Below are 25,813 nucleotides of genomic sequence, written 5' to 3'. Positions count from 1 at the left end.
AGAATCCTACCATATCAGTTATTATTTTGGTGTGTGATTATATTTTTTTAGTGTGAAAACAAATATGGTTCTTTTACTAATCTCTTTAAATACAGGCTCATGTTACATGCTTTTGTTAACCTGTCTTTTTCCAGTTTCGGCACCTTTTTTGCCAGGCAACATGTTAAATGCTAAGTTCATAAAGATTAATGAATGGGACTGTCTCTACCTGGTCTGCAGAAAATTCACAGTATAACTTCTATTGTAGGTTGCCTGGTTGAGCTACATTTCTTTTGATGCTCTATGTTCATTCTTATATAGTCTTCTTTTTAGCACGGATAAACTTTAGAAAGACAACTACTTTTAACTTTGCCGTGGATTCTTGAGAGGCTGATTAATCTTGAGTATAAATACTGTGTCCTGTTTGTAGAAGGGATTTGAGACATCTTAAAATCAAGATTGAGACCATTAAGTTCAAGAGCCCAGAAATAAAAGGAAGGCAGCCTTTAGGGGAGAAGTGTTGTTAACACCCACTGTGATAACCTCACAAACGTGAGTAATACCATGTAGAGGCAGCCAAGCCTAGTTAAGATAGTACATATTTATTCCGATATATTTTAGCCTAACGGTTCTCGATGTGTGGTCTGAGAACGCTTGGAGGTGTCTCCAAGGCCCTTTTAGGAAGGCTGTGAAGTCACGATATTTTCATGATGGTGAGACAGCATATTTGCCTTTTCTGCTGCCATTCTATGACAGGTGTTACAGTGGGGTTCTCCAGAGCTACAGGAAACGTGACACTGCAGCTGAGTGACTGAAGGCAGAAGCAGAAATGAGAATACAGCTGTATTCTATTAAGCTAGACATTGAAGGAATTCTGCAAAAAGTCAAACGATGTCACTCATCATGAAAATATTTTTTATTAACTTTTTATATTAACGTAGTGGGCCCATTTTTCTTTAAAATGAACTTTTTGAAATCTTAATTCTAATGTGGAAATACAGAAATATAACCCACAAAAACAAAAAATTCTTTGGGGTCCTGAGACCAAAAATTCGAGAACCTCTGTTTTAGACCAGAAAAAAATTCCTTTGAAAGCCTGTATAGAAATCCAAACCCTAGCCAGTGAGAACTGTTTGTTGGCCTGTCAAAGGCCTCACTCAGCTGCTTGTTCTTCATTTCTAGGTCGGTATCTCTTCTTGAATGCAATTGCGAATCAGCTACGGTACCCAAATAGTCACACACATTACTTCAGCTGCACCATGCTGTACCTTTTTGCAGAGGCCAACACTGAAGCTATCCAGGAACAGATCACAAGGTAAGAGAGAAACTAGTTTAAGTGCTTCTTAAATGGTGTCTCTTCCCCCTCCTCCTCCCATTACAAATTCTGAGTGTTTTTTCCATGCATTCAGTGTTCACTGAGCATCTGTGTTCAGTAATGTTTGATGTGCAGTATGGTTGTGAATAAAATAAACATGGTTTCTGCTCTCCTGATTCTTAGTCTGATACTGGACACAAAAAATCACAAATAGAGAATTACAAGTCATGATCATTGCTGGAATAAAAAGTTGACAGTAAAAGGCAGCATATTTTAACTGAGGGCATCACTCTGAGGTGGTGGTCAAATTTAATTAACCAGGGTCTCAAATCATGCAGGCTTTTTAAAAGACTATGTTAGGGATTAAGGAGCTTGGAATTTACCTCATTGCCACTGGGTTAAAGGTTTTGAAGCAGGAGAACTAAGATCATCATCATATTCATTTACTTAACAGTAGTTAAGAATCTGTTGCAGATTGCGTTCACAGCATCGGAGATGAGGCAGTGGGTAGACTGTAGTGTGATTACATACAACTATACTTAAAATACTGAGAACATACTTTTGCCCGTGTACTTTCACCTCATATTAGTACCTGTGGTACTAAGTATGGTATTCCTTGGATTTATGTACCAAAGTTTAACTAGTATTTTATTATTAGATGTTTAGATGCTAGTGTCCTACCTTTGTGAATATGTATAAAGCTGCAGTGAACTTCCTTGTACTTAAGTCTTTGTTCATGGGCTTCATTATTTCCTTAGGGTAGATTTTGAAGTACAGTTGGTAGGTCAAACAATGTATTGCCACTCAGAAAATTTACACTGGTTTTCATAGGCACTAGCAGTGTTTGAATTCTTGTTTCCTATTTCCTCACTTTTATTGGGTATTCATTCTTTTAAGTGATTACTTTCTATATGCTGTGCATGTACTTGGTGGGTTTTTTTCTCTCCATCTCATTCTCAACCACTCTGAGAGACAGATAAGTTATCCTCACCTTATGCTAGTAGTCTTCTAGGTTTCCATAAGGGAAAAGCCAGGATTGAAACACAGGTGTTCTAATTTCACAATCTGTCTACATTAACCATGCCGTGTATAGAAATTAATCCACTGTCTTTAGTAAAAGCAAGCAGCTTTTGCATGTGGTTTTATAATCAGGGATGAGTTAGGAAAAAAGCAGTAGAGGAGTGGTCATGAATTTGTATGTCTCTCTGTGCATTAACTTTTTCTCTCCCTTCTCCAGGGTTCTCTTGGAACGGTTGATTGTAAATAGGCCACATCCTTGGGGTCTTCTCATTACTTTCATTGAGCTGATTAAAAATCCAGCGTTTAAGTTCTGGAACCACGAGTTTGTACACTGTGCCCCAGAAATTGAAAAGTGAGTTACAAGTTAATTATGTAGGAATGGGACAGGAAAATGAGGTTCATTCGCTGTCTCCAGCTTGGGTTGGTGATGAAGGCAATAGTTAAGGCAGATGGGAAGCTAGATAGGAAGTACGTATTGCTAGGTCTGAAGTTTTCTCACAAATAAAATTTTGTCTCCACTTTTCAGGTTATTCCAGTCGGTCGCACAGTGCTGTATGGGACAGAAGCAAGCTCAGCAAGTAATGGAAGGGACAGGTGCCAGTTAGATGGAACTGCATCTCTGTTGTAAGCTTGTCAGCCAGGAGGGCCCATCGCACCGAGTTTATAAACTGACGGAAGAATCCTCTGGGTCCTCCTGACTTTTCCAGCCCTTTGGTTCTCGGGTATCTGGCCCCTGTACTGTTGGGGTCAGCCTCCTGTCTATGTGGGCACGTTCCAAAGTTTAAATGCATTTTTTTGACTCTTGGCCAAAATTTAGAAGATGCTGTGAATATCATTTTGAACTTGTGTAAATATATGAAACAGAAAACCTTTGTCTGGAACTTCTTGGGTTTGTGCAAAACGTGTCCAAGGCAAGTGGATAAACTGGTATCTACCCAGCATACAACAGAGGCAGCTACTGATGCCGTGCACTTGTCTGGGGACATAGCTCCGTGTCTCCTGACGTTCCTGGTATCCCAAAGAATAACGAAAAGCCAGTTTAAATATTATGTAACTTATTTTTTTTTTTAATGTGGACAGGGGAGCTTGAAGACAACCACGGTGTTGAAAATGTGGACATGCAGGAATTTGGTATGCCAGGGAATGTGGTGAGGGGCTCAAGATTAAGGTGCTGTGGTTTTTTGTTTGGCCTCTTCCCTGGCCCCAATCTAAAACTGACTGTGCAGGGAGAGCAACAGTTTTACCAGCTTCTTGTCTTTCCTGGAGAGGATACCCCTTGAGCCTTTGAAATAGTTCTTTTTATAAAGGGAAACTGGACCAGGTGTAAAGCTCCCCCTTCTTTCCTAATACTTGTAAATTATGGGGGAAAGAAAGGGAACCAGACCGTATGAACTGCCTTTCCCCATTACCACTGAATGGCCATATGAGTTTAACAACAAAAAAGTAAAAAGGACCAATACAGCTCCTTTTGTAAGGATTCTGAATGTTTTGTAAATGTATTGGTCCGTGTGTTGTATTTTGTAGTCTTTCTAGTTCCTGGGCGTTAGCATCCCCACTTCTTGTAGGTGTACGCACACTGTAACAGTAAAGTCATGTCGCGCATGCGAGTCCACTGTGCCTTTCTCAGTAGCAGCGGCCAGTGCTGGTGGCGAGAAGAAAGTGGATGGTGACTTTCTGCTGAATGAACTGATAACTCTTTCCCACTAATCTGGCATGCCAAACAAGCAAGGAAGATGCTTTTTGTATAGTGTTTTGCTTCCTGTTTCCTTTTCAACAGTGAAATTATTGGAGCAGGTCTCTATGGTTAAACTGAATTACAAATTTACAAAAAATCCATTTATCTTTAACATCCTTTTACCCTTCATGGTCTCTGATGTTAATTTTAAAAAGAAAATGAGTAGGTATATATTTAAAACTTTTCCACTTAAAATTTACCTTACCTTTGATGATGACTGTCAAGTTTTAAGAAAGGATGAAAAGTTCAAAATTAAATAATTGAAGTCGTAACATGAGTGGGGCTTGAATGTCCTTGGGGCCTTAGGGTTCATTCCCTCAAGGGGGAGTTGTACCATCTGGAGCAAACCTCAGACTGCTAGTTGGATAATGGAGGGTGGAATTAAAGCGACTATCATCACTGAGTGCTCATTCTGTACCAGTTTTATAGCTTACTGAGTCCTTAAACAGGAAGTGGAAGAGTCTTAAAAAAAAAAAAAAAATAGGTAACTCAGAGTAGACCCAGATTTGAACCAGCTCTATCTGCCTAGGAAACCCTGGTGGCATAGTGGTTCAGTGCTACAGCTGCTAACCAAAGGGTTGGCAGTTCAGATCTGCAAGGCGCTCCTGGGAAACTCTGTGGGGCAGTTCTGCTCTGTCCTATAGGGTCGCCATGAGTTGGAATCGACTCAACGGCACTGGGTTTGGTTTTTTGGTCTATCTACCTATATATTTTTTTTACCTATAAAGTCCATGTTATTAAATGCTAGAATATGAGAAGGCCTATTACTACTACATTCCTGCTTTGGTTAAAACAACAAAACAGCCAAAAATTTTGTTCTTAGTTTAACAATTAGCAGTGGTTCCTAAGTCTGCTGTCCCAAGTCTTTTTACATGTTACCCATACTCAGAGTGAATCCCAGCCAGGATAACCCCTTTTGCTACTTCTCCTTTTGATATTTAATAAGAATAGCAAGATCCAGATTTTCCTTCTTTTGAAGCATCAATGAATATTAGCTTACAGTAAAATTGTTATCATCTCTGTTCCTTCAGGCAGCAGGGCAGCCTACTAACTTGTCAGTTCCAACAAGTTATGTAAGATCATTTTCTGACCATAGCGAACCTGTAAAGCCTGCTGTTCCCTCCAGCTGAGTTTGGCATATGCCTCCTTATTATTGAGTAAATCCTGCTCCGTTTTTAAGTCTGTGGCATAGTTTTGCAGGGTCAACAAAACACTGTCCCGAAGAAGCTGTCTCCATGATGCTCTCAGCTTAGGGATATCTGTGATTCTCAGGCTGTCCTCTTCCCTGTTATTGTCGTCCCATCCATCCTGGTCTTTAAACTCTCTGAACTCCTCAGCAGGCATGCACAGTACCTGGAAGCAACCATCAGACCCTTTATTTAGGATGCATTACTTGTGTGCTTCTGAAGCTGATTTAGAGGAGGCCTCACCTGTCTTGGCAGCATTTTTATTAAGTGTCCTCCCCATTCAGTCCACCACACACCTCCCGTCTTCTCACTTTCTCAGCCCTTTACCTTGAGTGTGGTGGTCAACTCCTCTCCAGTTATCACCTCTTCCCACCCGATCACAAAGGCTCCCTCTTCCCCGACCATCTCCAGTTTGCATAAGAAATCCCAGCGCTCATGTAGTAGGAGCCTCTCAGCTTCAACTTTCGTTCCTGTAGATGGAAAAGCAATGGTCCGCAAGTCAGTGTACCCAAGGACTCATTTCTCTTTTTAATCTACCCTTAGTCTACCCTCTGCCCAAAAGTGGGGGCAACTGCTATGTAGCAGAGCTCCTGAACTTGGGGGTGTGGGAAGTAGAGTGGGATAGGTGAGTACAGAGACATGTCCGCCAATGTCCAAGACTGGCAGTTAATCAGACACTCACCCTGTAATGCTGCTTCACGAACTGTCACCATCTGAATGTCAGCTGTGTCATCAGTGTTGCCAGGATATGGTTCAACAAAACCATACATATGAATCAGTTGCCAATTAGCCATTTGCCCATAAGTGTTGAAAATCTCCTGGCCTTTAGGAATGGGCTGGGTGGCAACCATCCGAAGGCAGTCCTAGCGTAGAAGGGAGAAGCTGCAGCCAGGCCTTTCCCAAGCCAGCCCCCGAAAGATTATCTCCCTATTAGAAGAGCCTCCAGCAGGTGTATTTCAGCCATAGGAGTGATGCTATACCAGCGTCTGCCTTTTAAGTCCTTTCTGACCCTGCACTGTAGAATGAGAGGGGTGAGGCATACACAGCTCAGCCTCAGTGTTGCATCAGGTGAATCGCTTGATTGCTCATTTTCAGCACTTAAAAAGTTGCTAGCTTTTAAGAATAATTTAAACCCAGTTCAAAGTGGGGAAAGACAATGGAAGCAAGGATTAATAAGTCCCTAATTCCTAATTCTCAATTCCATAAACTTTTTTCTTACAACTTTCTGTATAGCAAATACAGTTGATTAATTACAGCCCTGGGATAGCCCTAGACCCCTGACCTATGAAGACCCTCCTCAGTAGTGAGACTAGATGTCTCAGGCTGCTGTCCATGGGGCCCACACGCTACCTTGGCTCACTGGCACTTACAGAGCAGCGAAGGGAAGAATGAAGCGTGGTTATGCAAGACACCCAAACTCCAGCTCCAAATAAAGGATGGCTGAATAATTTGTCAGAGTTAACTGCCATTTTCTTTTAGGCGTTCGAAATAAGTTTGTGTTCAAATATTTTGATTGGGGTTATGCTTGAGTAAAAAGCAAGGAGATGCAGGAAGAGCTAATTTCACCTACTCGTTTTTAGCATGAATTGAATTGGGATAGCGAGCCTTTAGCCAGTTAGCAGGCTAGCATAAATGACACACGGATTTGAATCCACACCCTCATCATCGGTGCACATAAAAAAAACAAGAACTGGGCAGGATCTACTCACTGGTGAGTATTCTAGATGGGCATTGTGATTAGCTAAGTGGTTTAGTATGTCTGCAGCAGGCACCATCAAGGGGGAATTTGGCTCCTTTTCATCCTCCTCTTCCTCCAGTGGTTCCTGAAAGCTGGGAGAGAGAACTTGGCTGAGGCCCCGTTTTGGGTAAGGGGCTCACTTCCTTTTCCTGTCCACCAGTGTTGTTAGGTGCATGGAGTCAATTTTCACTACTGCCCATAGGGTTTTCTAGGCTATAATTTTATGGCGGCAGATTGACAGGTCTTCCCCCACCCTCCAGAGCCGCTAGTAGGTTCCAAACACCAATAGTTCTAAAAACAGGTTCCCTTCCTCAGGTTCTACTCACTGACCTGTAGGCCATCACTAGAGCCACGAGCTGCTGGTAGAGTTCTAGGGAGCGAACGCAGGGACTGAACAGTTCGGGATGGGCTTCCATGAAGGGCAGGACGATGGAATAGTACTCGCTGCGAATGTTGGCCAAATCCTTCTCCACGGCCTCGGGAACGCCTGTGCCCTGCAGCAGTCGCCGCCATTCCTCTTCCGGCCTGTAGTGACACCCCCATTCAGATTCCCTTTACACACCCTACCAGGACCAGCGTTTGGGGGCAGGGTGGCTAAAGCAGGCTGCCTGCAAGCATTCCCGAACCCCTCCCAGGGCTCTCACCAGAACATAGGGTGCTCCAGGCGGCTCAGCTCGGGCCAGAGCGCGAAGTAGGGGCTCCAGGGCGAGGACGGAGCCTGCAGCTCGTGGAGCAGCGCCAGTAGCAGCGGCACCCAGCCCGACTGGCTCTGCAGCGCGCCTCGCTCTGCGGGAGACGCAAGGGTGAAGGTCTCGGCGCCCGGCGGTGCGGCCCGGCACCCCCGCCCGCCCACCCGCCCGCATGCCCACCTCGCTCCAGCAGGCCGCCGATGCAGCAAGTGTGCTGTGACAGGATAGCTGCCCGTGGCACTGCGAACAGCAGTTCCCCCGGCTGCACGCTCTCTCGGGCCACCATGCCGTAGCCGGCCACCGTGCCCTGCCGGCTCACCGCCACCTGAGCAAAGGGCCGGGCCTGTCAGAGCTGGCCGCGCCCCCGCCACCCCTCCCTCCAGCCCGCTGCCCACTCACTCACCTTGGGACTAAGCTCCAGCCCCACACCCCCGCACCAGCTCAGAAAGCCGGCCACCGGGTCTGGATCCGCGTCGCCGCCGCCGCCCACGGACCCCGCCACCTGAGACAAGCGAGGGCAGTGACGGGGCCCCACCCAGGACGGCCCGCGGGGGACGGGAAAGGACGGCGGCGCGCGCGTGCCCGCGCGAGGAGGCAGGACTCTGAGTGGGGGAGGGGGCGCGCGGACAGCGGCAGGTGACCCAGGGCAGGGAGCACAGGGGGCGCGCGCGGGACGGCGTCCCGGGGCGGGGGGCGGTTGGGGTGAGGTGGGGCTCAGCGGAGAGGGGTGAGCCCTGCGCCTCCCGCCCGGGACTCACCCGCGGGCGCTTCGCCTCGGCCGCCATGGTCCGAGCGCGCAAGGCCCTAGTTGTTAGTAGATCCGAGCGGGCGCTTCCGGCGCCCTGACCACGCCTCCGGGGCGGGGCCTTATGGGAGCGAGCCAGCTGGCACTAGGACCACGTGGTTTCAGCATCCACCCGGGAGAGCCTTGTGGGGCTTTGCTGCCGGTCTAATAGTTACTCCTGAAAACATCCTCTTTGAGTCCAGGTGCCCCCAATTGAAGGAGCTCAGGTGGAGCAGTGGTTAAGCGCTCGGCTGCTGAGAGGTCGGCGGTGGAACCCACCAGCCTTGGCAGTCTTGGTTCCGTAAAATATATCAGTCTTGAAAACCCTATGGGCAGTTCTACTCTATCCTATGGAGTCGTTGAGTCGCAATCGACCCCATGGAAATGGGGTGGGGTCCCCAGTCGAGTTCAGAAAACGCTTGGTCCGAGTACAGGAAAGAGTGTTCTGGTGCTGCCTCCAACCTTCTGAGCCACGTATAGCCCTCCACACGGATGAGTCTCCGAGAGCTGGGACCTCGCGTGGTGGAAGTCTAGATGCTAGAACAAAATCCGGTTTCTGGATTGGGAGGCGAGGGCTTGGCCGCTGGCCGGAGGAAATCGCACCCAGGTGGGCGTCGAAGGCCCCTTGTTAGCTACCGTTTTCCTCCTGTTTGCTCAGTTATAGCAGTCTGCGTGTGTATGCTCCGGGGTGGCGCGAGGAGCCTTCTCGGATCTAGAATAGACCCTCGTTCCCCGCACTGGCTAGTACACCCTCCCGTTTTTCCTCCTCCGCATAGCACATACTGGGTATTTTTATTGTTTCTCTATTAGCTGGCATAAAACGGGCTCAATATTAAGTGAATGAATGAAGCATGGTGGTTAAACATGGGCAGCTAAGCAACATGCTGTTAAATGTAACCAATCCGGGCAGCAAGTAGACGGTACCGCTACATATAGGTTTTGAGGTCAAACAACGCCGAGTTCAGCTCCCAATGTGTCCTCTTATTACGGCAGATCCCTTATCCTGAAGCTCAGTTTCCCCATCTGTAAACCGAGATAGTATCCGTTCTGTGGAATTAATGTTGAGGACCAGCAAAATAACGTATGTAACAAGTGCTGGAGCTACAGAGACAGGGACAGTCCCTGGCCTCCCACCTGCACATAAACCCGAGACACACCAACCTAAACATTCTCTCTGGGCATAGCATCACCACACTCATATTCTTCTTAGTGTCTTTATTAGTTTTTCAGCACAGTTAACTCTTTCTACGTTGACAAGGGTTTTCTGTTTTACGTTTTGTCATCTCAAAGTTTCATGATGTCAGCCACCAGAATACACAAAAGTAGGCTCTTTGTACAGAGAGGAAGATAATAAACTCCATTAAAAGTTCAACTTGACCAGAGAAAGCAGACAGACTACCTCCAATGGAAAACCACACACAGGAGGACCCAATATACATATATATATATATATATTCTGTATAGGTATTTATAGATATCTCATCTGAAAGAACACAGCAAAATTAAAAAAAAAAAAAAGTCCAAGATTCGCAGTGCTACACCTACAGTAAAAAAAAAAAATAATTCTACCAGCTTGTCAAACAGTCATGTTCAATAGTCAAAGGAAGCACGTGAGTGACTAGAACTAGGAACAGACTCTCTCCAGGCTCTAGTGCAGTCTAGTAATGGCTTCAGATTATAGAAGGGGACAGGTGATGTGTGCAGAGGAAACACATCCATGCAGGTGTCCTCAGCCTGGAACAGCCCACACATACCCTCCTTCTCCACAGCCCTTCGGTTTTCATTGCTGTCTCCCCTCTCTTTTTGCCTATTTTGGGGTTTCAGACAATTGATTTAGGCTCTGAGACAAACAGGTGCTGGCTGCTGAGCCAGGAGATTCTACCTGGTCAGGTGGGTGGGTGGGAAGCACCTGGCACAGTCCAGGTCTTCAGAGACAGGAGGGGGCTGGGGTGTGTGGGGAGCCTCTCATTCTAGAACACAACAAGCCCCAGCTCAACCCCACTCCACCCGACTGAGATGGATAGATGAGAGACTCTGCACCCCTTTTCTCCAGATGAATTCGCTCCTCCTCAGTGATGCCTATGGGAAACGTCAGCCGAGGCTGACCAGAAGTCTCCCTCAAAATCCCACAGGCCACCTCCCGCTGACTGGTACAAAGAAGGGGTCTGCAGCCATGACTGTCTCTGGCCAGCCACTGACAATACAAAGGTTATCCCAGCCTTTTCCCTCAGCCCGTAGTGAGGTCACTGTGGAGATGGTAGACTTCTACCTCAGGGACAGGATCAGGATGTGGTAGGGTCGAAGGAACAGTCTGTGGGGTTCCTCAGGGTCCTACATATTCTGTCTCCCTTGGGCAGAGAAACTCCCTTTAAAAGCCCTGCCTACCCCGCCCTACAGCACCAGCCTGGCCCAGAGACCACCAGGAAAACAGCTGCCTGCTAGGCACGCCCCCTTGTGGCTATTATTCAGATGATTGTCACATGTACTAAAAAATAAAAACAGATGTGCTTGGTGCAGGGTTTGGGGCCTCCAAATCTCCAGGGCTCCTTGACCCCCAGTGCTCCCAACAGCTGTCCCCTGGCTCTCGTGCCCATGCCCAAGCTGGACCTGTTGTGCCAACACCCACTACCCTCTCAAAACTCCATCCTGGCTTCAAACCTGCCTGCCCAAGGGGTCATCCCACATACTTTCTGGAATTTAGGATGCTATCCTAGATCCTGGCCAGAGAAGGACTCAGATTTTTGCCTTCCTTTCTGTACTCCTGCCCCGTCTGTCTGTGCCTGGGCCACTGGGGGTTGAGTGACAGGGGTCTAATTCCAAGTGAAGTTGATTGAGTTGGGGGTGGGGAGCAGTGAGTCCCTCAAACCATCTGAAGACTGTTCAGCTGCAGCATCTAAGATAGACCCCTTCATTTTTTTTAAACAAAAAAGTTACCCCATTTCCTCCCCTTCACCCTCACAAAAATAAACTAAAGGGAAAATGAGCAGGTGCAAGGGATGGCAGTGGGACGGCAGGTCGATGCAGGTGGGCAGGTGGGTGTCTTCGGTGGGACCCAGGGCTTCAACAGGACACTTCCATGGTGTGGTTGACCTGGCCCAGCCCCTCGCTGCTCTCCGAATGGGTGCAGGGTTGTGGGCGGCTGCCATCCACCGAGCTGGCACTGGTGAGGGAGGCGGTGCGAGAACGGGCCAGGCGGGTCATGCTGGCCGAGGGCACTGTAGACAGAGATGGGACAGGCATGAAGACAAGGAGCTGGGGCCAGGCACCAGCAGGCAGGAAAAGGATACACACAAGCAAAGCGGCCAGCGAAACCTGTTCTTCCAACGACACACAGAGGCCCATCCCAAGCCAGGCCTCTGGCGGCTGCTCCATCAAGCCTGAAGCATGCAGCGTTAGCAGCAGTGAGGGAGCCAAAGTGGCTGGACAGAGGCCAGCAGGAGCCTCTCTCAGTAGCTGACCAGGGTCAAAGCCAGTCCAGAGTGAGCTGACCGGGCACCCCTGAGCTGGTGCAGCTATGTGAAATTTCCAACTCTGCTTCCCTCAAGAGGATGTTGCAGGGGAGGGTGGTTAGGACTTCTAGAAAGGAGGAGGACAAGGTATGGTGCCCTGAATCACCTTATCCAGAGTTCCATCAGTGAGACCCGAGGGAGCAAATTCTACCTTCCTGAACTCAACCAGCCATCTCTGGGCATGGCTGGGCACCACTGCCTCCAGGGCTGGGCCTGCACCTCACCTCTGAGGACGTGGCTTCTTGTTCCGACTCCCAGAGCTCTGGAAGCCACACAGCCCATAGCAATCTAGAAGCAAAAATGCTCTAAAAGCCCAGCAAATCTAGAGCCTAAAGGGCCAGATCCCATGGTGGACCGGGACCTGTGGAAAAGCGGGCATCTTTGGGGCTTTCGAGTTGAGCAGGACACAAGGTTCTGAAACCACAGCAAGATGCGGCCTGGCTGCAGCACTGCACAGAAATCCGGCTGGGTGGGGGGGGGGTCCATGCAGTGGTGGGGGTTTGGCACAGGGCTACCTGCTCCTCCACTCAGCCTTCGGTCCTTCAAGTATGCAACTAAGAGAGAAGACAGAGCCAGAAAGGGGCAGGGGGTGGGGAGACACAGAACATGGGTGAAGAGTGTGGTCCACTAATGCAGAGGTGTTGAGACAGGCCAAAGAGATGAGATGAAAAAGGACAGGCACAGAGAGGGCTGGGGCAGGGCCAGAGCCTCGGAGAGCCAAGGCAGCGGCCCCCAGAAGGAACCACAGCACGGATAATGTATCTGGCCTGAGGGAGCTCCAACAGCGGGGTGAAGGTACTCACCTGGCCCCCCTTCTCTAGCCTGGGTGCTGGCACTGAGGGGCCCATGTCAATAAGGTCCTTTTGATCCCACAGCCTAGTCCCAGGGCCCTCACCACTCTGCTGGGCCTCAGTCTCCTCATGTGTAGAATGGAGAGGCCCTCTCAATGACTGGGCTCTCTGGCGGTGTTTTTCCCAGGGCCCCGAGAATATGTTCCAGAACCTGACAAGTATGACTCATTTATTCGTCCCACAAATGTCCACTGAGTACCTCAGAATGAGGCTCCACCCGTGCCTCACTATGGGCCTCAGCCTCTCTTTGTCCCACTTCTCCTAAAAGGCCGCAGCCCCTGGGGCCAGAGAGAATCTGTGCTGGATATGCTCCCCGGCCTCCCCGACAGCCCTGCCCCTCCTAGCTTTCCAAAGTGGCCCAAGCTCCAGAGGCTCAAGTCTGGAGAAAAAAGAATTCAGGGTGAGAATGTCTGCCTCCCAGTAGAGGAGCCAGAGGGGTGTGTGTATGTCTTTCGGGGGGCACGCAAGCAGTCTGGGAGCCTCCCTATCCCTGCACAAGGGGAAACTGGGAGAGGGAAAGGGAGGGGGAGGAGGCAAGAAATCAGTTCCATTTCATAGCCCCTATTATCTCAGGGTCCTCAGATATGTACCCCCACTCCCCAGGTTCTGCTGCCTTAGCTCTCCTGATACCCAGATGGTCCCACCTGCCCTCCCTGATCCCCACCCTCCAAGTCTACTCCCATGATGCCCTGAGCACCATCCAGCACCTGTGACAGAGGGATTTCTCAGCTGCTACAGGCCCAGGAATGCTCCCACAGCCCCACAGGAATGAGTGGTGTGTCCCCTTGCAAGACCCAGCCCCACCTCTGGTTCTACAGGGCTGGGAGACAAGCCCCACCACCACCACAGGGCCAGCACTGCTACCCAAACAGCATCCCAAAGCCTCCCCAAAGGCACAGGAGAGCTGGGCCCTGGAATGCTGAACTTACAACTTAGAAGTATGTGGCGAGAGTCAGCCAGCATCCTGGGCCCAGGTGACAAACAGTTCATACACCCACAGGTGCTCCCAGACACCTGCATGCCAACCCCACCCGCATGACTCCCACTCCCACATGGGAAGCCTGCCCCACCAGTGTCCGGGGTGGGGTAGGGGTAGACTTACTGTAGCCCATGCCTTGCAGGAAGTATTTGAAGGCTTCTGTCAGCTTCCCGGGCTGCAAGGGGGTGGAACAGGGACAAGCTTTGACTGGCTGCCTGGGGTTATCAGGGAGGCTAGAGGCTTCCCCCACCTCCAGCTAGTGGTGCAAGGAAAGGAGGGCCCACGGCCTCACCTGTGTGACCTGAGGGAGCCCTCCAGAGTCTGCCATCTGCAGGGGAGAGAGCAGGGTCAGCTGAGCAGGGGCTGCCCCACCCTGGCCCTCCAGCACATGGGCAAGCTCCCCTGACCAGACACACAATCCTGCTCCTGTCCTGGCCAGGGCCCCAGCCAGAACCCCCAGGGCAGACCCCTCACTGAGGCTGGGTCCCGGGTGGGGGATGTGGCCCAGGGCTGGGCAGGAAAGGCCTTACCTTTAGGAAAGTCGTGATGGTGGGGTCCAGTTTAGAATTGCACTCAACCTGGGGGCAAGGAGGCAGCTTCAACAAAGAGCAAGGTCCTCTCAAGCCTGAGGGTGTGGGGTGGTGGTAGGGGAGGAGGAAATCCCAGACAGCCAGTTGCTAAAGTGAGTCCCAGACCCAGAGCTGGGGAGCTCTACGGGCAAGGAGAGGGGAGCGTGGGGGAGGCAGACACAGAGTCGGCCCCTAGGACCTGGGCAAAGCTGCCCTTCCCCAGGCCAAGTCCCTGGAGGTCAGTTAGCAGCCGCAAGGAGCCCGAGAACCTTGGGATTCCACTCACAAGTGCTGGTGGGGTGGGTGTGGGGCAGAGGGTGGGCAGGTGTCTGAAGGAGCCAGGGCCACCCTGGCGCAGTGGCCTGGGAAAGTGCAAGGGATCACAGGACATAGAGCAGTGACCCAAGGCAGGTGTTAAGGGTCAGCAGGACACTTGGAGGACCCTGCCTCGGTCAAAATGGCCGGCACAGCCCACACCCCTGCTCTGCCAAGCCCTCTTTCAGTCACAGGGAAGGTTTGGCAGTTTTCACATCTGGGGGCTGCCCTGGGCATCCTGGACCCCCACCTCTCCTGCCACCTCTGTACTGAGAGGGACATGCCAGCCCAAGCTGCCTGCTCCCAGAGTCCAGCAGGAAAGGTGAGAAATGGTTCCCAAACAAAGGCAAGTGGTGGTCAGTCAGGACCATGAACTACTTATTTCATAATGAATAAAGCAAATTTTAGAGAAAAGACAGCTCTTAGGCTCTGGGTCTAAGTGGCTAGAGGCTGAGGTGGGGGCTGCACTGCTGGGGAGGCAGGGGAGAAGGGGCCATAGGGTGTCCCAGCCCTGGTCTCGCCCCCCTCATCTTCACGCCTCCCTCATCTGAAGTATATGGAGGGGGATGCCAGGCAGTGATGGGTGGCAAGATGGCAGGAAGTGGGATGAGAAGTCCACTGAGCAGTGCCTGTCCCCAGGCTACCCCGGGCTGGGTCAAGAGGAGGCTCTGCTGGCCAGGGACCAATGACTCTCTGACCCCTCCCCTCACTTGCAGTCAGGGTACAAGCCACACTCACCACCCCGTCCTCAGCAGGTGCGTTATCCCCGACTACCAGCATCACGGGGCAGCTGCAGACAGAAGAAAAGGGCTGTCTGGTCTGATCTGGGGGGGGCAAAGACAGGAGTGGGCAGAGGGTGTGGGGGCACTCACCGGAGTGTCTTGGCATTGGGCACCGTCCCAGGTCGATTAATGTCCAGGTCTCTGCGGCTGCGGGGGGTGGGGGGTGGGGGAGGAGACGGCAGAGGTGGGCATCCCCAGGGACTGAATCCCAGGGAATGTCCCCACACCTGACACGGTATTTCAGCCGTACCCCATCACGCCCAGTGGCTATTGTGGCCCAACATCCCCGGAGTCCCTGGGCTAGTCCCAGAGCCACAGAGCTGGGCTCAAGGCTCATCAACGCTTTGTCTGAACAAGGCCACACAGATTCCAATTTGTGAAGCAGGGAAACATGGACCTGCCCTGTATACACAGGAGCTGGGGTCTCTTATTCACCATTGTTTCTCAGCACCATGCACAAGCAGGTGCTTAATAAATATTTGTCAGAGAAAGAGAAGAGAAGGCAGACGAGGAGGTGTCTGCTGCCTGGCTGCCCCCTGCATGGAAGCCCCTAAAGGGACTCTGAGGAGCACAGCTGTTCTCAGTGTTCCCCAGGGCTCCTGGCCAGCTCTGTCCCAAGGGAGGAGAAGTAGACATAGCGGTTTCCATCCCCCACTCTGACCATGGGAAGAGGTGAGCCCTCTCCAAGGTCCAATGTGCTCATCTACAAAGCGGGGAGAGCTGTCAAGCTTGCCCTGCCTCCCATGGTAGCTGGAGGCGGGGTTGTCCGAGACAAGGTGCTGCCAATCCTGCCCAGCCCATACCTGTTGTACATGTTCCAGAAGAGCTGCAAGTTGGCCTGGTTCACCACATTCCCAATCTGCTGCCGGTAGCTCTGCACCAACTCCGTGTTGTTCACCAGCTCCTCCTGGGCCCAGGGGAGTGGACAAAGGACTCGGGCTCAGAGGGCCAGTGTCCAAGTGTCAAGGCCCTTGCCCCACCCTTGGGGGTGGGGCCCTGGGAGGGGCGGGGCCTCGGGAGAGCAGGCTCCCACCCCCAACTGCTCTTTGACACCATGGACGCACGGATGATAGAAAGGTACTGAGTGAGACTCCAGATGCCAAATAACCATCCGCCTGGCTGCCGGGCACTCCTATAAGTGGCTGTGATTGGGTAAACCCATGCCCTTCAGCAGTTGTCCAAGGTTCCTGAGATGGAGCTGAGATCCCCAGTCCTGCCACCCTGCTCCTGTCTGAGGGTGGCCGAGGTCTGCAGAAGCCCCCATCCCCTTACCTGGCTGAAAAGGTGGGATAGCACCGTGTCAGGTAAAGTGCTGGTCAGGCCGGAGAGCTGCAGGCCAAGGTAGAAGCCAGCATGAATGTCCATCCCCCACATTCTCACCCCCCAACCCAGGCTGGCCACGGCCACACTCACTTTGGTGGCAGCCCAGTCGATCCAGCCTTTGCCGTTTGGGTCGATGTTCATCAGCACCAGCCCCTCGACCAGGTCAGGGAAGATGAGCTGCAGTGAGAGGGAGGCAGGGCTGGGTGGGGTGGTGCACGGGGAGCCCTTATCTTCCCACCTAGAAAATGGGCTTTAAAAAGCTGGTCCTGCAAATCTCACAGGTGACTGGGAGGATCAAAAGAGACAGGAACGCTCTGCAAAGGCTTCGTGGTGCCACTGATAAGACAACTGGTGACAGCTGACAGCCCTCCTGGGTTACTGCTTCCAGATGCCCACGGGCCTTCCTCCCTCCTTTTGTCGTTGTTAGTTGCTGTCCAGTTGATTGGACTCATAGCATTCTCTGGGTGGTATAAACAGTTTGGGCTCTACTGCTAACCTAAAGGTTAGCAGTTTGAACCCACTCAGCAGTACCACGGAAGAAAGGGCTGGCAATCTGCTTCCACTAAGATTACTGCCAAGAAAACCCTATGTGCACTTCTACTCTGTAACACATGGTATTGCCTCTCTCCCTCCCCCTAGCCTTTTAAAATTCTTTGCTTTATTTTGAACCTACGGCTATATTGCTGTTTTCTGCTGCTTTTAATATACCTTTATAAAACTGAGTATTACACATCTTGAATAGAACATCTTGTTATGTTTTGTAAATATTTTTTCTTTGCTTTTATAGAAACTGAATCCCTAGTGATTGAAATTAATTGGGTTTTCGACAGCTTGCTTTGTGTTGGACACCGGTCACCAAACCAAAAACCAAACCCATTGCTGTCCAGTCAATTCCAACTCAAAGAGACCCTATAGGATAGTGTAGAACTGTCCCATAGGATGTCCAAGCTGTTTTCTTTACAGAAACTGATTGCCACATCTTTCTCCCATGGAGTGGCTGGTGGGTTCAAACTGCCGAACTGCCAGGGCTCCTTGGACATGGTAATACAGCTCTGTATTTTCTGTTTAATTGCCCACGTTTGGAGGAAAATGGTAATATGCGTGCTATACTAGAGCCATGCCAAGTTTGTCTGGGGTGGCAGGGAATGGTCTATAGTTAACAAAATAGTAATGTGTTGAAAGTTTGCAACTGGTGGCGAAGTGATTAAAGTGATAACTGCTAACCAAAAGCTGGGTGGTTTGAAACCCCCAGCAGCTCTGCAGGAGAAAGATATGGCGGTCTGCTTCCACAGAGATTTGCAGGCTTGGAAATCCTATGGGGTCTCTATGAGTTGGAACTGACTCAATGGCAGTGCGTTTTGTTTTTAATTTATTTTTGTTGTTGAGAACACACACAGCAGAGCAAATTCTACACAATTTCTACACCAATTCAACAATTTCTACATGTACAATTCAGTGACGATATTCTTCAAGTTGTGCATCCATTCTCACCCTCCTTTTCCGAGTTGCTCCTCCCCCATTAACTTAAATTCACTGTCTCCTAAGTTTCCTATCTAATCTTTCAAGTTACTTTCAAACTGATCTCATATAGATAGCTCTTAAAAGAACATAATGCTCAAGGCAGACATTCTTTACTAGTTAAGCTAAGCTATTGTTTGGTTTTAAGAAGACTTCGAGGGATATTTTTGGTTTAAGATTTAAAGGTTATCTCAGAGCAATCGTTTTGGGTGTTCATCCAACCTCCACGGCTCCGGAAAGTCTAGATTCCATACTTGGTCATTTGTTTTGACGAAAGAAATATCTTGAATTCTAAAAATTAAGTCTTTGTCTTTAAAGACGAGAAGCTTGTGGGCTCCTACCCAACCTGAGGTTTTTCAAATATGACTTTCTTTAAATCTCACAAGCTTAATGTAAGTGTAATTCTAGGGTAAAAATTATTCATGTTTAATTACTACCTTAGTGAAGGGCAATCCTTATTTAGTGGCTAGAGCCATCAGTTGTACAGTTTGTTGCTAACAGAAATTCTGGTTCTGAATTACAGTTAAGCAAGTTATAGTTTATAGTCGTCCAAGGAGATAAATGAAGAAAGTAATCTTTTCAAAACAAGTAAATTTCCTTGGATAAAAAAAGAAAAAAAGGATCCTTCCAAACGAAAAGGAAGTGGGGTTGGGGGAGGAGGAGAAGGAAGAAAGAGCAGGAAAATCTCCCTGTGGCCAAAGGGTTGCTCCTGGGAGAGACTGGCCCTGGGCCAGTGACACAGTCCCATGGGGGCAGGGCTGGGGGGCTGTGGGGGTACTCACTGCAAACTTGGCCAGCACATAGGCTCCAGCTCCCACTCCGATGCCAATCACATACTTGAACCTGGATTAGAACATGACTGGTAAATCTAGGGCTAGAATGCCATTCCCCACGGATGCCCCAGTCCCCCTCCACGGGGTGGTATCATCCAGGGCAGGCCCCACCCTCAGCTGGAGCCTGGTGGCTCTGTGGTGGTATTGTGTACCCCGTACTCCCTAGCAGAGGGACAGGGGTGGGCCAGGACTCACCCAAAATGCTGCACCACGCTGGGAAGCATGGCGGCCAGCTGTTCCATGGAGGGGAACTGGTACCTGCAGGCAGAGCAGGAGATCAGGGCTCATGGGAAGCCTGGGCACAGAGCTGGGGAAAGACTGGGGGGGCGTGGGGTACCTACCCCTGAGGAAACTGCGACGCCCCCACCTGCTGCCCGGGGGCGTCCACATGGCACACCACGAAGTGCTTGGTGATCTCCTGCATGTCCTCAAAGTTGAAGAAGGTGTTGAAGCACAGCTTGTCTGCGAAGACACATTTCTCAGCTGTGGCTGAGCAGAGGGGGGCAGGAGGGGCTGAGAGGGCAAGTGAGGCAGAGGTGATCAACCTCATGGCCCAATAGGGAAACCAAGGACCGGATAGGTACAGTCACAGAGCTGAGGTGTGGGCCCTGTGGGGAGCAGAGAAGGAAGGCCTCACTGCTCTGGTGGACTTGAGGGCCGAGCAAGGCTGGCTGGGCACTTACGGTTGAGGCCCACGTCATGGTAGGTGAGGATGGCCGGGCGGTTCCCCTTAGGGGAGCCACGGATCACCACGTGCAGAAGGCCATAAGGTGTCTCGATGTCATGCTCCTGGAGAGGACAGACAGCGCTGGGCACTCTGGGCAGGCCCCACTCCTGGCTCTCCTGAGGAATGAGGCTGTGGGCTGTCGGGTCTGTGGTAGGGACCCACGTGGGGCATCCCATTCTCATCACACCAAGCAGCCCCCAGACAGGACAGACCAGATGGAGCAGCCCTTCCCAAGCATGGTAAAGAACAACGTGAACTGGTCTTTGTGGAGAAGTGCAGGGCTCCTTGCACGCCAGTCAGCAGGCCGTGCTGCCCTGGCCTAGCCCTGCCCTTCAGGTCCAATGAGGCCTATGTTCTCCATCTTGCTGCAGTGCCCTTGAGACAGCCTCCCCACTGACCTCTTCACCCCAGCCTGAACCTCAATTCCACCTTGGCCCTCCCCAACTAAGTACCCTTCAAGTGCTCCCTGCTGCTGAAGGGGAATGGCCTCAATAGCACCAGCTAGACCAGTAGCAGTTGCTGTCAAGTCGCTCCCATGTGTGTCAGAGTAGAACTGTGCTTCACAGGGTTTTCAATGGCTGATTTTTCAGAAGTAGATCACCAGGCCTTTCTTCCAAGGTGCCTCTGGGTGAACTTGAACCTCCAACCTTCACTTAGCAGCTGAACATGTTAACTGTTTGCACCGCCCAGGGACTCTAGCCCCAACTAGGGTTCTTGGTAAACAGCTCCATGCCAGCCAAGCCCAACCACCCACTACCCAACCCTTATACCCGCCCCTGGTTTCCACCTCCAGGATACTGCTCAGCTGGTCCTTCCACCTTGAATGCTCTTTCCCAAGGCCTCCCTTCAGGCAGGCCCAGGGTTGGAGACCCACCCTCTCCCCAAAGGTCTTCCCAATGCCTGCTCAGGGATCTTCCTGTGTTCACACCCTTGGTTTTCCTACTAAGGGTCACTAGTCCATCAAGAAACAGTGGATCTAGATGCTGGGGGCTCAAGACCCAGCCCTGCCACTAGTGTGTGCCTTTGAGCAGGGTATGTCACTCCTCTGTGCCCTCTCACCTGAAGCCACCTCACAGGGACTTTGTGAGAAATAAGCACATGGACAACAGATCACTGACCACTTGCTGGACACGTTTCTCATTTACTCCTCACATGGACCCAAGCCACAGAGAAGGAAACTGAGGCTGAGAAAGAAATGACTTGCTAAGGTCAACCCAGAGGGGGCAGGTGGGCCTTGCCAGGTAGCCAGCCTCAGCGGCCAGAGGTGTGTCAGGGGTATGGAGGCACCCCCTCCACAGAAGGCTACCCCTGCCGGGGGTCCATGACTCATTCTCTGTCTCTGGGCTCTGGAAGGCAGGAGAGGCATCCCAGGCTGGACAGCTGCAATGCACTTCCTGTGGTATAGAAGGCGGTTCTCAAGGCAGACTCTCAGAGGTCAGTGACCCCAGGGCAGGCTGACTTTCCATACCTAGTTCTTCACCACCCAGACAGGCATGGGTGTGTGGGGTTATGTCTGCCCTCCACTGCGGAGGAGGGCCGTCGGCCCTGTCCACCCCCGGTGTAGCTGCTCAGTCTCAACTTCCCCTCCACCCGCCCTCCACTTCCCCACCCCCGCAAGCCTCAGCCACAGTGCTGGCCCCACTAAGGCTCAGCTCTCCTAGGACAGGAAAGGCTGGGCTTGGGCAGGCCCTGGGGGCGCCAGCCCCACACCAATACCGCGTGGCCCAGTGACTTTGGCTGAACCCTCCGACTCTGGCGAGCTCAGACCCAGATTGGTTGATAGAAGCCCGCAGTCCCTCGGGTTCCTGCACAGGGTGGACGCCCCTCGGGCTGCAGGACCACACGCTCTGAGCTCCCCAAACCCCGAGGCCAAGAGCTCGCATTGGCTCGGGGTGACGTCAGAGCCCCTCCCTCCAGGTGGGCGCCGGCATGAGGCACTGCGGCAGTGAGGGAGGGGGCTCTGACGTCCCTTCTCTGCCAGCCCTCTTCCCTCGCCCGTGACCTTGAGGGATGCAGAGCCCTCAGCGTGGGAGAGAGCTGGAGAGCGGGGACCGTAGAGGGCCGATCCTTTCCGTCAACCGTATCAATAATTCAGGGGACCGTCTACGCAGGCTGTAGGCGCTGACGTCGTCGCCTCTGTGCGGGCGATCGATCCCATGGTCTGCAGACCAGGCGGGCGGGATGGGGGGTCTGCCCTTGCCTCTTCCCTCCATGTGGGTCCTGTGCACCTGGCACCCACCTGGCGCCACAAGCCTGTCGGGCTCAAGGATCCCGCGTTGCCCTAAGGCACGCACGAAGTAAGGCACGGCGACCCTTCCTCCACCCTCCCCCGCAGAGACCCCAGCCTGCAGGAGCCGTCTGCAGTGGCCAGGGCTGAGACTTCCTCGGCCTCTGCCCGCCTGGCACCGAAGTGCCCGGGGACCACGGAGAGCCTCGCACGTAGCCCTTAAGGAAGAAAGAGGCTGCCTGTCCTTCGGTGCTCAACCGAACAACCAAGACACCGCCCCCACCAACACACACGGGCAGGAGGGCAGCCGCCTGCAGACACCCTCGGACACAGGTTGGCAGGGGGAACTCTGCCTCGGGGCTCAGGAAGGACACCAGGTAGAGGTCACACGCCAGTGGATATGCACACACTGACACGCGTGTAGCAGACCTTCGGGGCCTCACGGGCGAGTCCCAGACACGTCGCACCCGTCTCCGCAGAGATGTCATCCGACCCCGCCCTCTCCCTAGGGCCTGACTGCCCCCAGCCACTCCTGCGGACCAGGGAGCTTGGAGCCCTCCGCATTTCCTCAGCAACCCCCACGGTGCGGCACTGCAGGACCAACGCACCAGACACGGGACTGAGGGATGCCCTTCCTCCCAGACCCAGCCGCACTCACCCCGTCCCAGCATTCCGGCATCTTGCCGAGGGAGGCGGCCCCGACTCGACCAGGAAGGACAAACAAAGGCCTGAATCACTCCGCGGGAGGGGCCGCTTGGGAGGAGAGGGTCGACTCTGTGATGGGGCCCCGTTCCCGGGACATTTATACTCGGATCCTGGCCCCGCCGAGGCTGGCCCATCCTCCCTGCGGGCCTCCGGAGCAGCCACTTGCTCGCCCTGAGCCCCTGCTCCCAGATTGGCTGTTGGAAGACAAATCGGGCTCCAATTGGCTTCCGAGGTCCTCACTCCCCCCAGCCCTGCGCAGCTGCTCCCGCCCCCTGCAACACAGAATCCTGGACCGGTCTCCTTATCTCTCCTGCCCCCAGCACCCAGCACTCACCAGCAGCTGCAGCTGCACACGGGGTCCCAGGAACACAGGGATAGGCCACACGCACAGGGATGCCCTGTACACGGTGTCAGACATGCACACCAGTGCAGGACGTGGCAGGACACACAGATATCCCCTAGATGGGCATACCTCTTGACCCATGACCAGAGTCCCAGCCTCCCAGCACCACCTAGCTTCCCCACAAGGAAGGCCTGGGAAGTGACTGCTGTTTGGGGCACCAGGGTAGTGGCCCTGCTTCAAGAGGATAACTCCTCCTTCCCTAGGGCAGCTCCCACTCTGCCCACATGTATGCCCAATGCCTGCCCACTCTGCTGCAAGGCGGTTCTGGGCCAGGGTTTCTGGACAGACTGCAGGGCCAGGGGCACGGAGGGGCACCCCCATCCAGCTTCAAGGACGGGAAGAAGGATCAGGAGGCAGCCTGTCGCACCTGACATGCCCACCCTTTCCTGGGGCCTGTGGGCTTGGCTCCCAGGCTTCTGGGGAGCAAGGTGCAGGAGCCCCTGCCAGGATTTGGGGAGGTGTGCTGATCTAGAGCAAACAGAGAGCGGGAGGCAAAGGAGAGGAAATGGGCCAGGGAGGTGAGCAAAAGAGGGAGCCCAAGGGCTGAAAAAAGCAGAGCGCCAGAGAGAAGGCGGGGTGCTGGGTGCCTCTGCCCCCATTCTGTCTCTCTAGGGTAGGAACACGCCATGTGCCCCAGCCTTCACTGACAGCCCTGCATGCTGGCTGGCAGCCTTGAGGGAAGGAGGTGGGCTCCTGCACCTGATGACCTGGTCAACACCTGCCTGGGACACTATTCCTGGCTGTATCCCTGCCTTGGTGGGGGGCACAAATGCCCCTTACCCAACTCTGCCCTCTTGTTCTGGGGGCCTGGGCAGAGGGCTTGGCCCTGTACCCCCCACCCAGGTAGCCAGGGGGGAGGATGGGGTGACCCCCTGGCCCTCACATTCTGGCCCTACAGCCACCTCAGCACAGAAAGAGGTTCAGACATCTGAGGCAGATTGCAAAGGCACAGCCCCTGTCCTCTGCTCCTGCCCCTGCCGCCAAGTCCTTCCATATGGCTCTCAAAGGAGGGGTGTGTCCCACCTGTGTCAGGGATCAGGCCAGGGAGAGTAAAGCTTTCGGCCAACAAGTCCCTGCTTGCTTCCCCCAGCCCCCATGTAACCTATGCTCACTCTAACCTCTAACCTCCCTACCCTCCAGCCCAGGTGAGAAGCTGACCTCCAACACTGCCCACTCCAAGCCACGGCCCCCCATTTCTGCTCAGCTCACTGGCTTCAAATCACACAGACCTGAGTATAAGTCCTGGCTCCCCCTCTAACTGGGTGACCTTGGGCAAGTTTTTAACCTCTCCGGGCCTCAGGTTTCTCAACTGTAAAAGAGGTCTAGTGTATTCCTCACCGGGTTGCTATGAGGATGAAAAACACCCGCATCAATTGCTCCAGACTTGACCCGAGGGCCTGCACAGCCCTGGTAGGGGAGAAATGGGACGTTTGTGTGCCTCTCCCTGTCACCTCTTCCCTGGAGTTGTGCAGTACTGTGGTCACACAAGGCAGGTTCAGGTCTCGCTCCCTCCCATGTGGTGGTTAAAAGCAGGGCTGTGGAGCCAGCCAGACCCAGGTACCAGCCAGCCATAGTTCTGACCTTAGGTGGGTCTGACTCAACCTCTCTGAGCCTCTGCATCTGCAGATGGGAGAAACAGCACAGGGAGCTGCAAGGCTAAGACATGTAATCTTCACAAGCCTATGAGAAAGGACTAGCATATACAGATGAGGAAACTGAGGCACGGAGCGGTTAAGTAATTTTCCCACTCAGCAAGAGGCTGGGAGTACATTATTGAGAGTGGCAAACACTTATTAAACTGTGTCCCATGTACCAGGCCTTACTGCTTTTAATACCCACTTTACAGATGAGCAAATTGAGGCACAGAGAGGCTAGCTAACGTGTCCAATGTCACACAGCTAGTGACCCCAGTGCCAGGAGCACTCTATGCTCTGGCGGTCACTAGCCCATACTGCCTCCCTGGACACAGCTGCTGTGTGCCAAGTGTCTGAGTGCTTGGCCTGCAGGCAGCATCCCCAACCTTCAAAAACACACAGGTGAGGTCTGAGCTCCTTGTCTCACTGCACAAATGAGGTAGCTGAGGTAGAGCTAACGTCCTTGACGTCATGCGGCCGTAAGCAGCAGAGCCAGACCTGGACACAGGTCTGTCTGGCTCTTGCTTGTCCCTCTGCCTTGCTCATCCTTGCCTGGACCCAGTGAGGTGAAGGGCAGTGACTCGGCCTGCCCCTATGAAATGAGATAAAAGCCCTATCAGGCCTCCACCTAGATATCAGCCAAACTTATGGCTGCTTTTCAAAAATAAATAAATAAAAGGAGACTCTGGTGTGGACAAGAAGGTGCCTTTTAACACATGCTGCCCTTTACCAGGGGAAGGGTCTGAGAATCAGGGTCCTGCACACCGTGAGCACTGCCCTGCGCGTGGGCCCAGCACCCAGTGTGGAGGACTCGGTCTGCTGGGGTGGCTGCTCTTCAGGGGGCTCCAGGGGCGGGGAGGGGGTCCTCCTCCACGACCCCAGAACCCCCACCCCTGCAGCAGGTGTGTGTGTGTGTGTGTTGGAGGCTGGCAGAAAACCCCACTCAGCACCCCCGACGTGGGACCGGTGTGTCAGGGCAGGGTCCCCTCCT

The 25,813-nt window shown here is 52.6% G+C and overlaps 3 protein-coding genes across 17 annotated transcripts in view; 1 reads left to right on the top strand and 2 right to left on the bottom strand.

Annotated features, from left to right (window-relative positions):
- Positions 1-3,200, top strand: part of CNOT1 (CCR4-NOT transcription complex subunit 1) — a 119,973-nt gene extending 116,773 nt beyond the window's left edge. For 5 of the 6 annotated variants that reach the window (XM_049865048.1, XM_049865045.1, XM_049865049.1 and 2 more), the window contains exons 47-49: positions 1,162-1,294; positions 2,532-2,666; positions 2,841-3,200. In XM_049865048.1, coding sequence (XP_049721005.1) covers positions 1,162-1,294; positions 2,532-2,666; positions 2,841-2,919 — 347 coding nt within the window. In that variant the 3' untranslated portion in view covers positions 2,920-3,200. The remainder of the gene's footprint in view (positions 1-1,161; positions 1,295-2,531; positions 2,667-2,840) is intronic. The other variant, XM_049865047.1, reaches the window with a different exon arrangement.
- Positions 2,842-8,495, bottom strand: SETD6 (SET domain containing 6, protein lysine methyltransferase). The gene is made up of 9 exons (XM_049865052.1): positions 8,422-8,495; positions 8,067-8,165; positions 7,844-7,988; positions 7,619-7,760; positions 7,305-7,499; positions 6,946-7,066; positions 5,919-6,099; positions 5,564-5,706; positions 2,842-5,402 (listed from the first exon to the last, which is right to left on the bottom strand). Exons 1-9 carry the CDS (start codon positions 8,446-8,448, stop codon positions 5,097-5,099), a joined length of 1,359 nt encoding a protein of 452 aa, XP_049721009.1. The 5' UTR covers positions 8,449-8,495; the 3' UTR covers positions 2,842-5,096.
- A 1,108-nt stretch (positions 8,496-9,603) lies between these two features.
- Positions 9,604-25,813, bottom strand: part of NDRG4 (NDRG family member 4) — a 33,616-nt gene continuing 17,406 nt past the window's right edge. For 2 of the 10 annotated variants that reach the window (XM_049864580.1, XM_049864570.1), the window contains exons 4-17: positions 19,810-19,969; positions 19,468-19,588; positions 19,322-19,384; positions 19,076-19,136; positions 16,866-16,952; positions 16,725-16,781; positions 16,256-16,359; positions 15,543-15,599; positions 15,409-15,460; positions 14,317-14,364; positions 14,079-14,114; positions 13,910-13,961; positions 12,472-12,510; positions 9,604-11,662 (exon numbers count right to left, since the gene is read on the bottom strand). In XM_049864580.1, the coding sequence (XP_049720537.1) occupies positions 11,508-11,662; positions 12,472-12,510; positions 13,910-13,961; positions 14,079-14,114; positions 14,317-14,364; positions 15,409-15,460; positions 15,543-15,599; positions 16,256-16,359; positions 16,725-16,781; positions 16,866-16,952; positions 19,076-19,136; positions 19,322-19,384; positions 19,468-19,588; positions 19,810-19,969 (1,092 nt within the window). In that variant the 3' untranslated portion in view covers positions 9,604-11,507. Of the gene's footprint in view, positions 11,663-12,471; positions 12,511-13,909; positions 13,962-14,078; positions 14,115-14,316; positions 14,365-15,408; positions 15,461-15,542; positions 15,600-16,255; positions 16,360-16,724; positions 16,782-16,865; positions 16,953-19,075; positions 19,137-19,321; positions 19,385-19,467; positions 19,589-19,809; positions 19,970-21,463; positions 22,980-25,813 lie in introns of those variants that run through there. The other 8 variants (XM_049864575.1, XM_049864577.1, XM_049864572.1 and 5 more) reach the window with 8 other exon arrangements.

Source organism: Elephas maximus, chromosome 21 (genome assembly GCF_024166365.1).
Source record: "Elephas maximus indicus isolate mEleMax1 chromosome 21, mEleMax1 primary haplotype, whole genome shotgun sequence".
NCBI lineage: Eukaryota > Metazoa > Chordata > Mammalia > Proboscidea > Elephantidae > Elephas > Elephas maximus.
This window is presented reverse-complemented; position numbering and strand designations above follow the sequence as displayed.

Excerpts from the sequence above, each read along its gene's own strand:
- SETD6 (XM_049865052.1), bottom strand. The coding sequence starts at position 8,448 with ATGGCGGCCGAGGCGAAGCGCCCGCGG. Across the intron at positions 7,500-7,618 it reads CTGGAGCACCCTATGTTCTG|GCCGGAAGAGGAATGGCGGC; the intron begins GTGAGAGCCCTG and ends GTGTCACTACAG. Across the intron at positions 5,707-5,918 it reads TCGTGAAGCAGCATTACAGG|GAACGAAAGTTGAAGCTGAG; the intron begins GTGAGTGTCTGA and ends TTCCATCTACAG.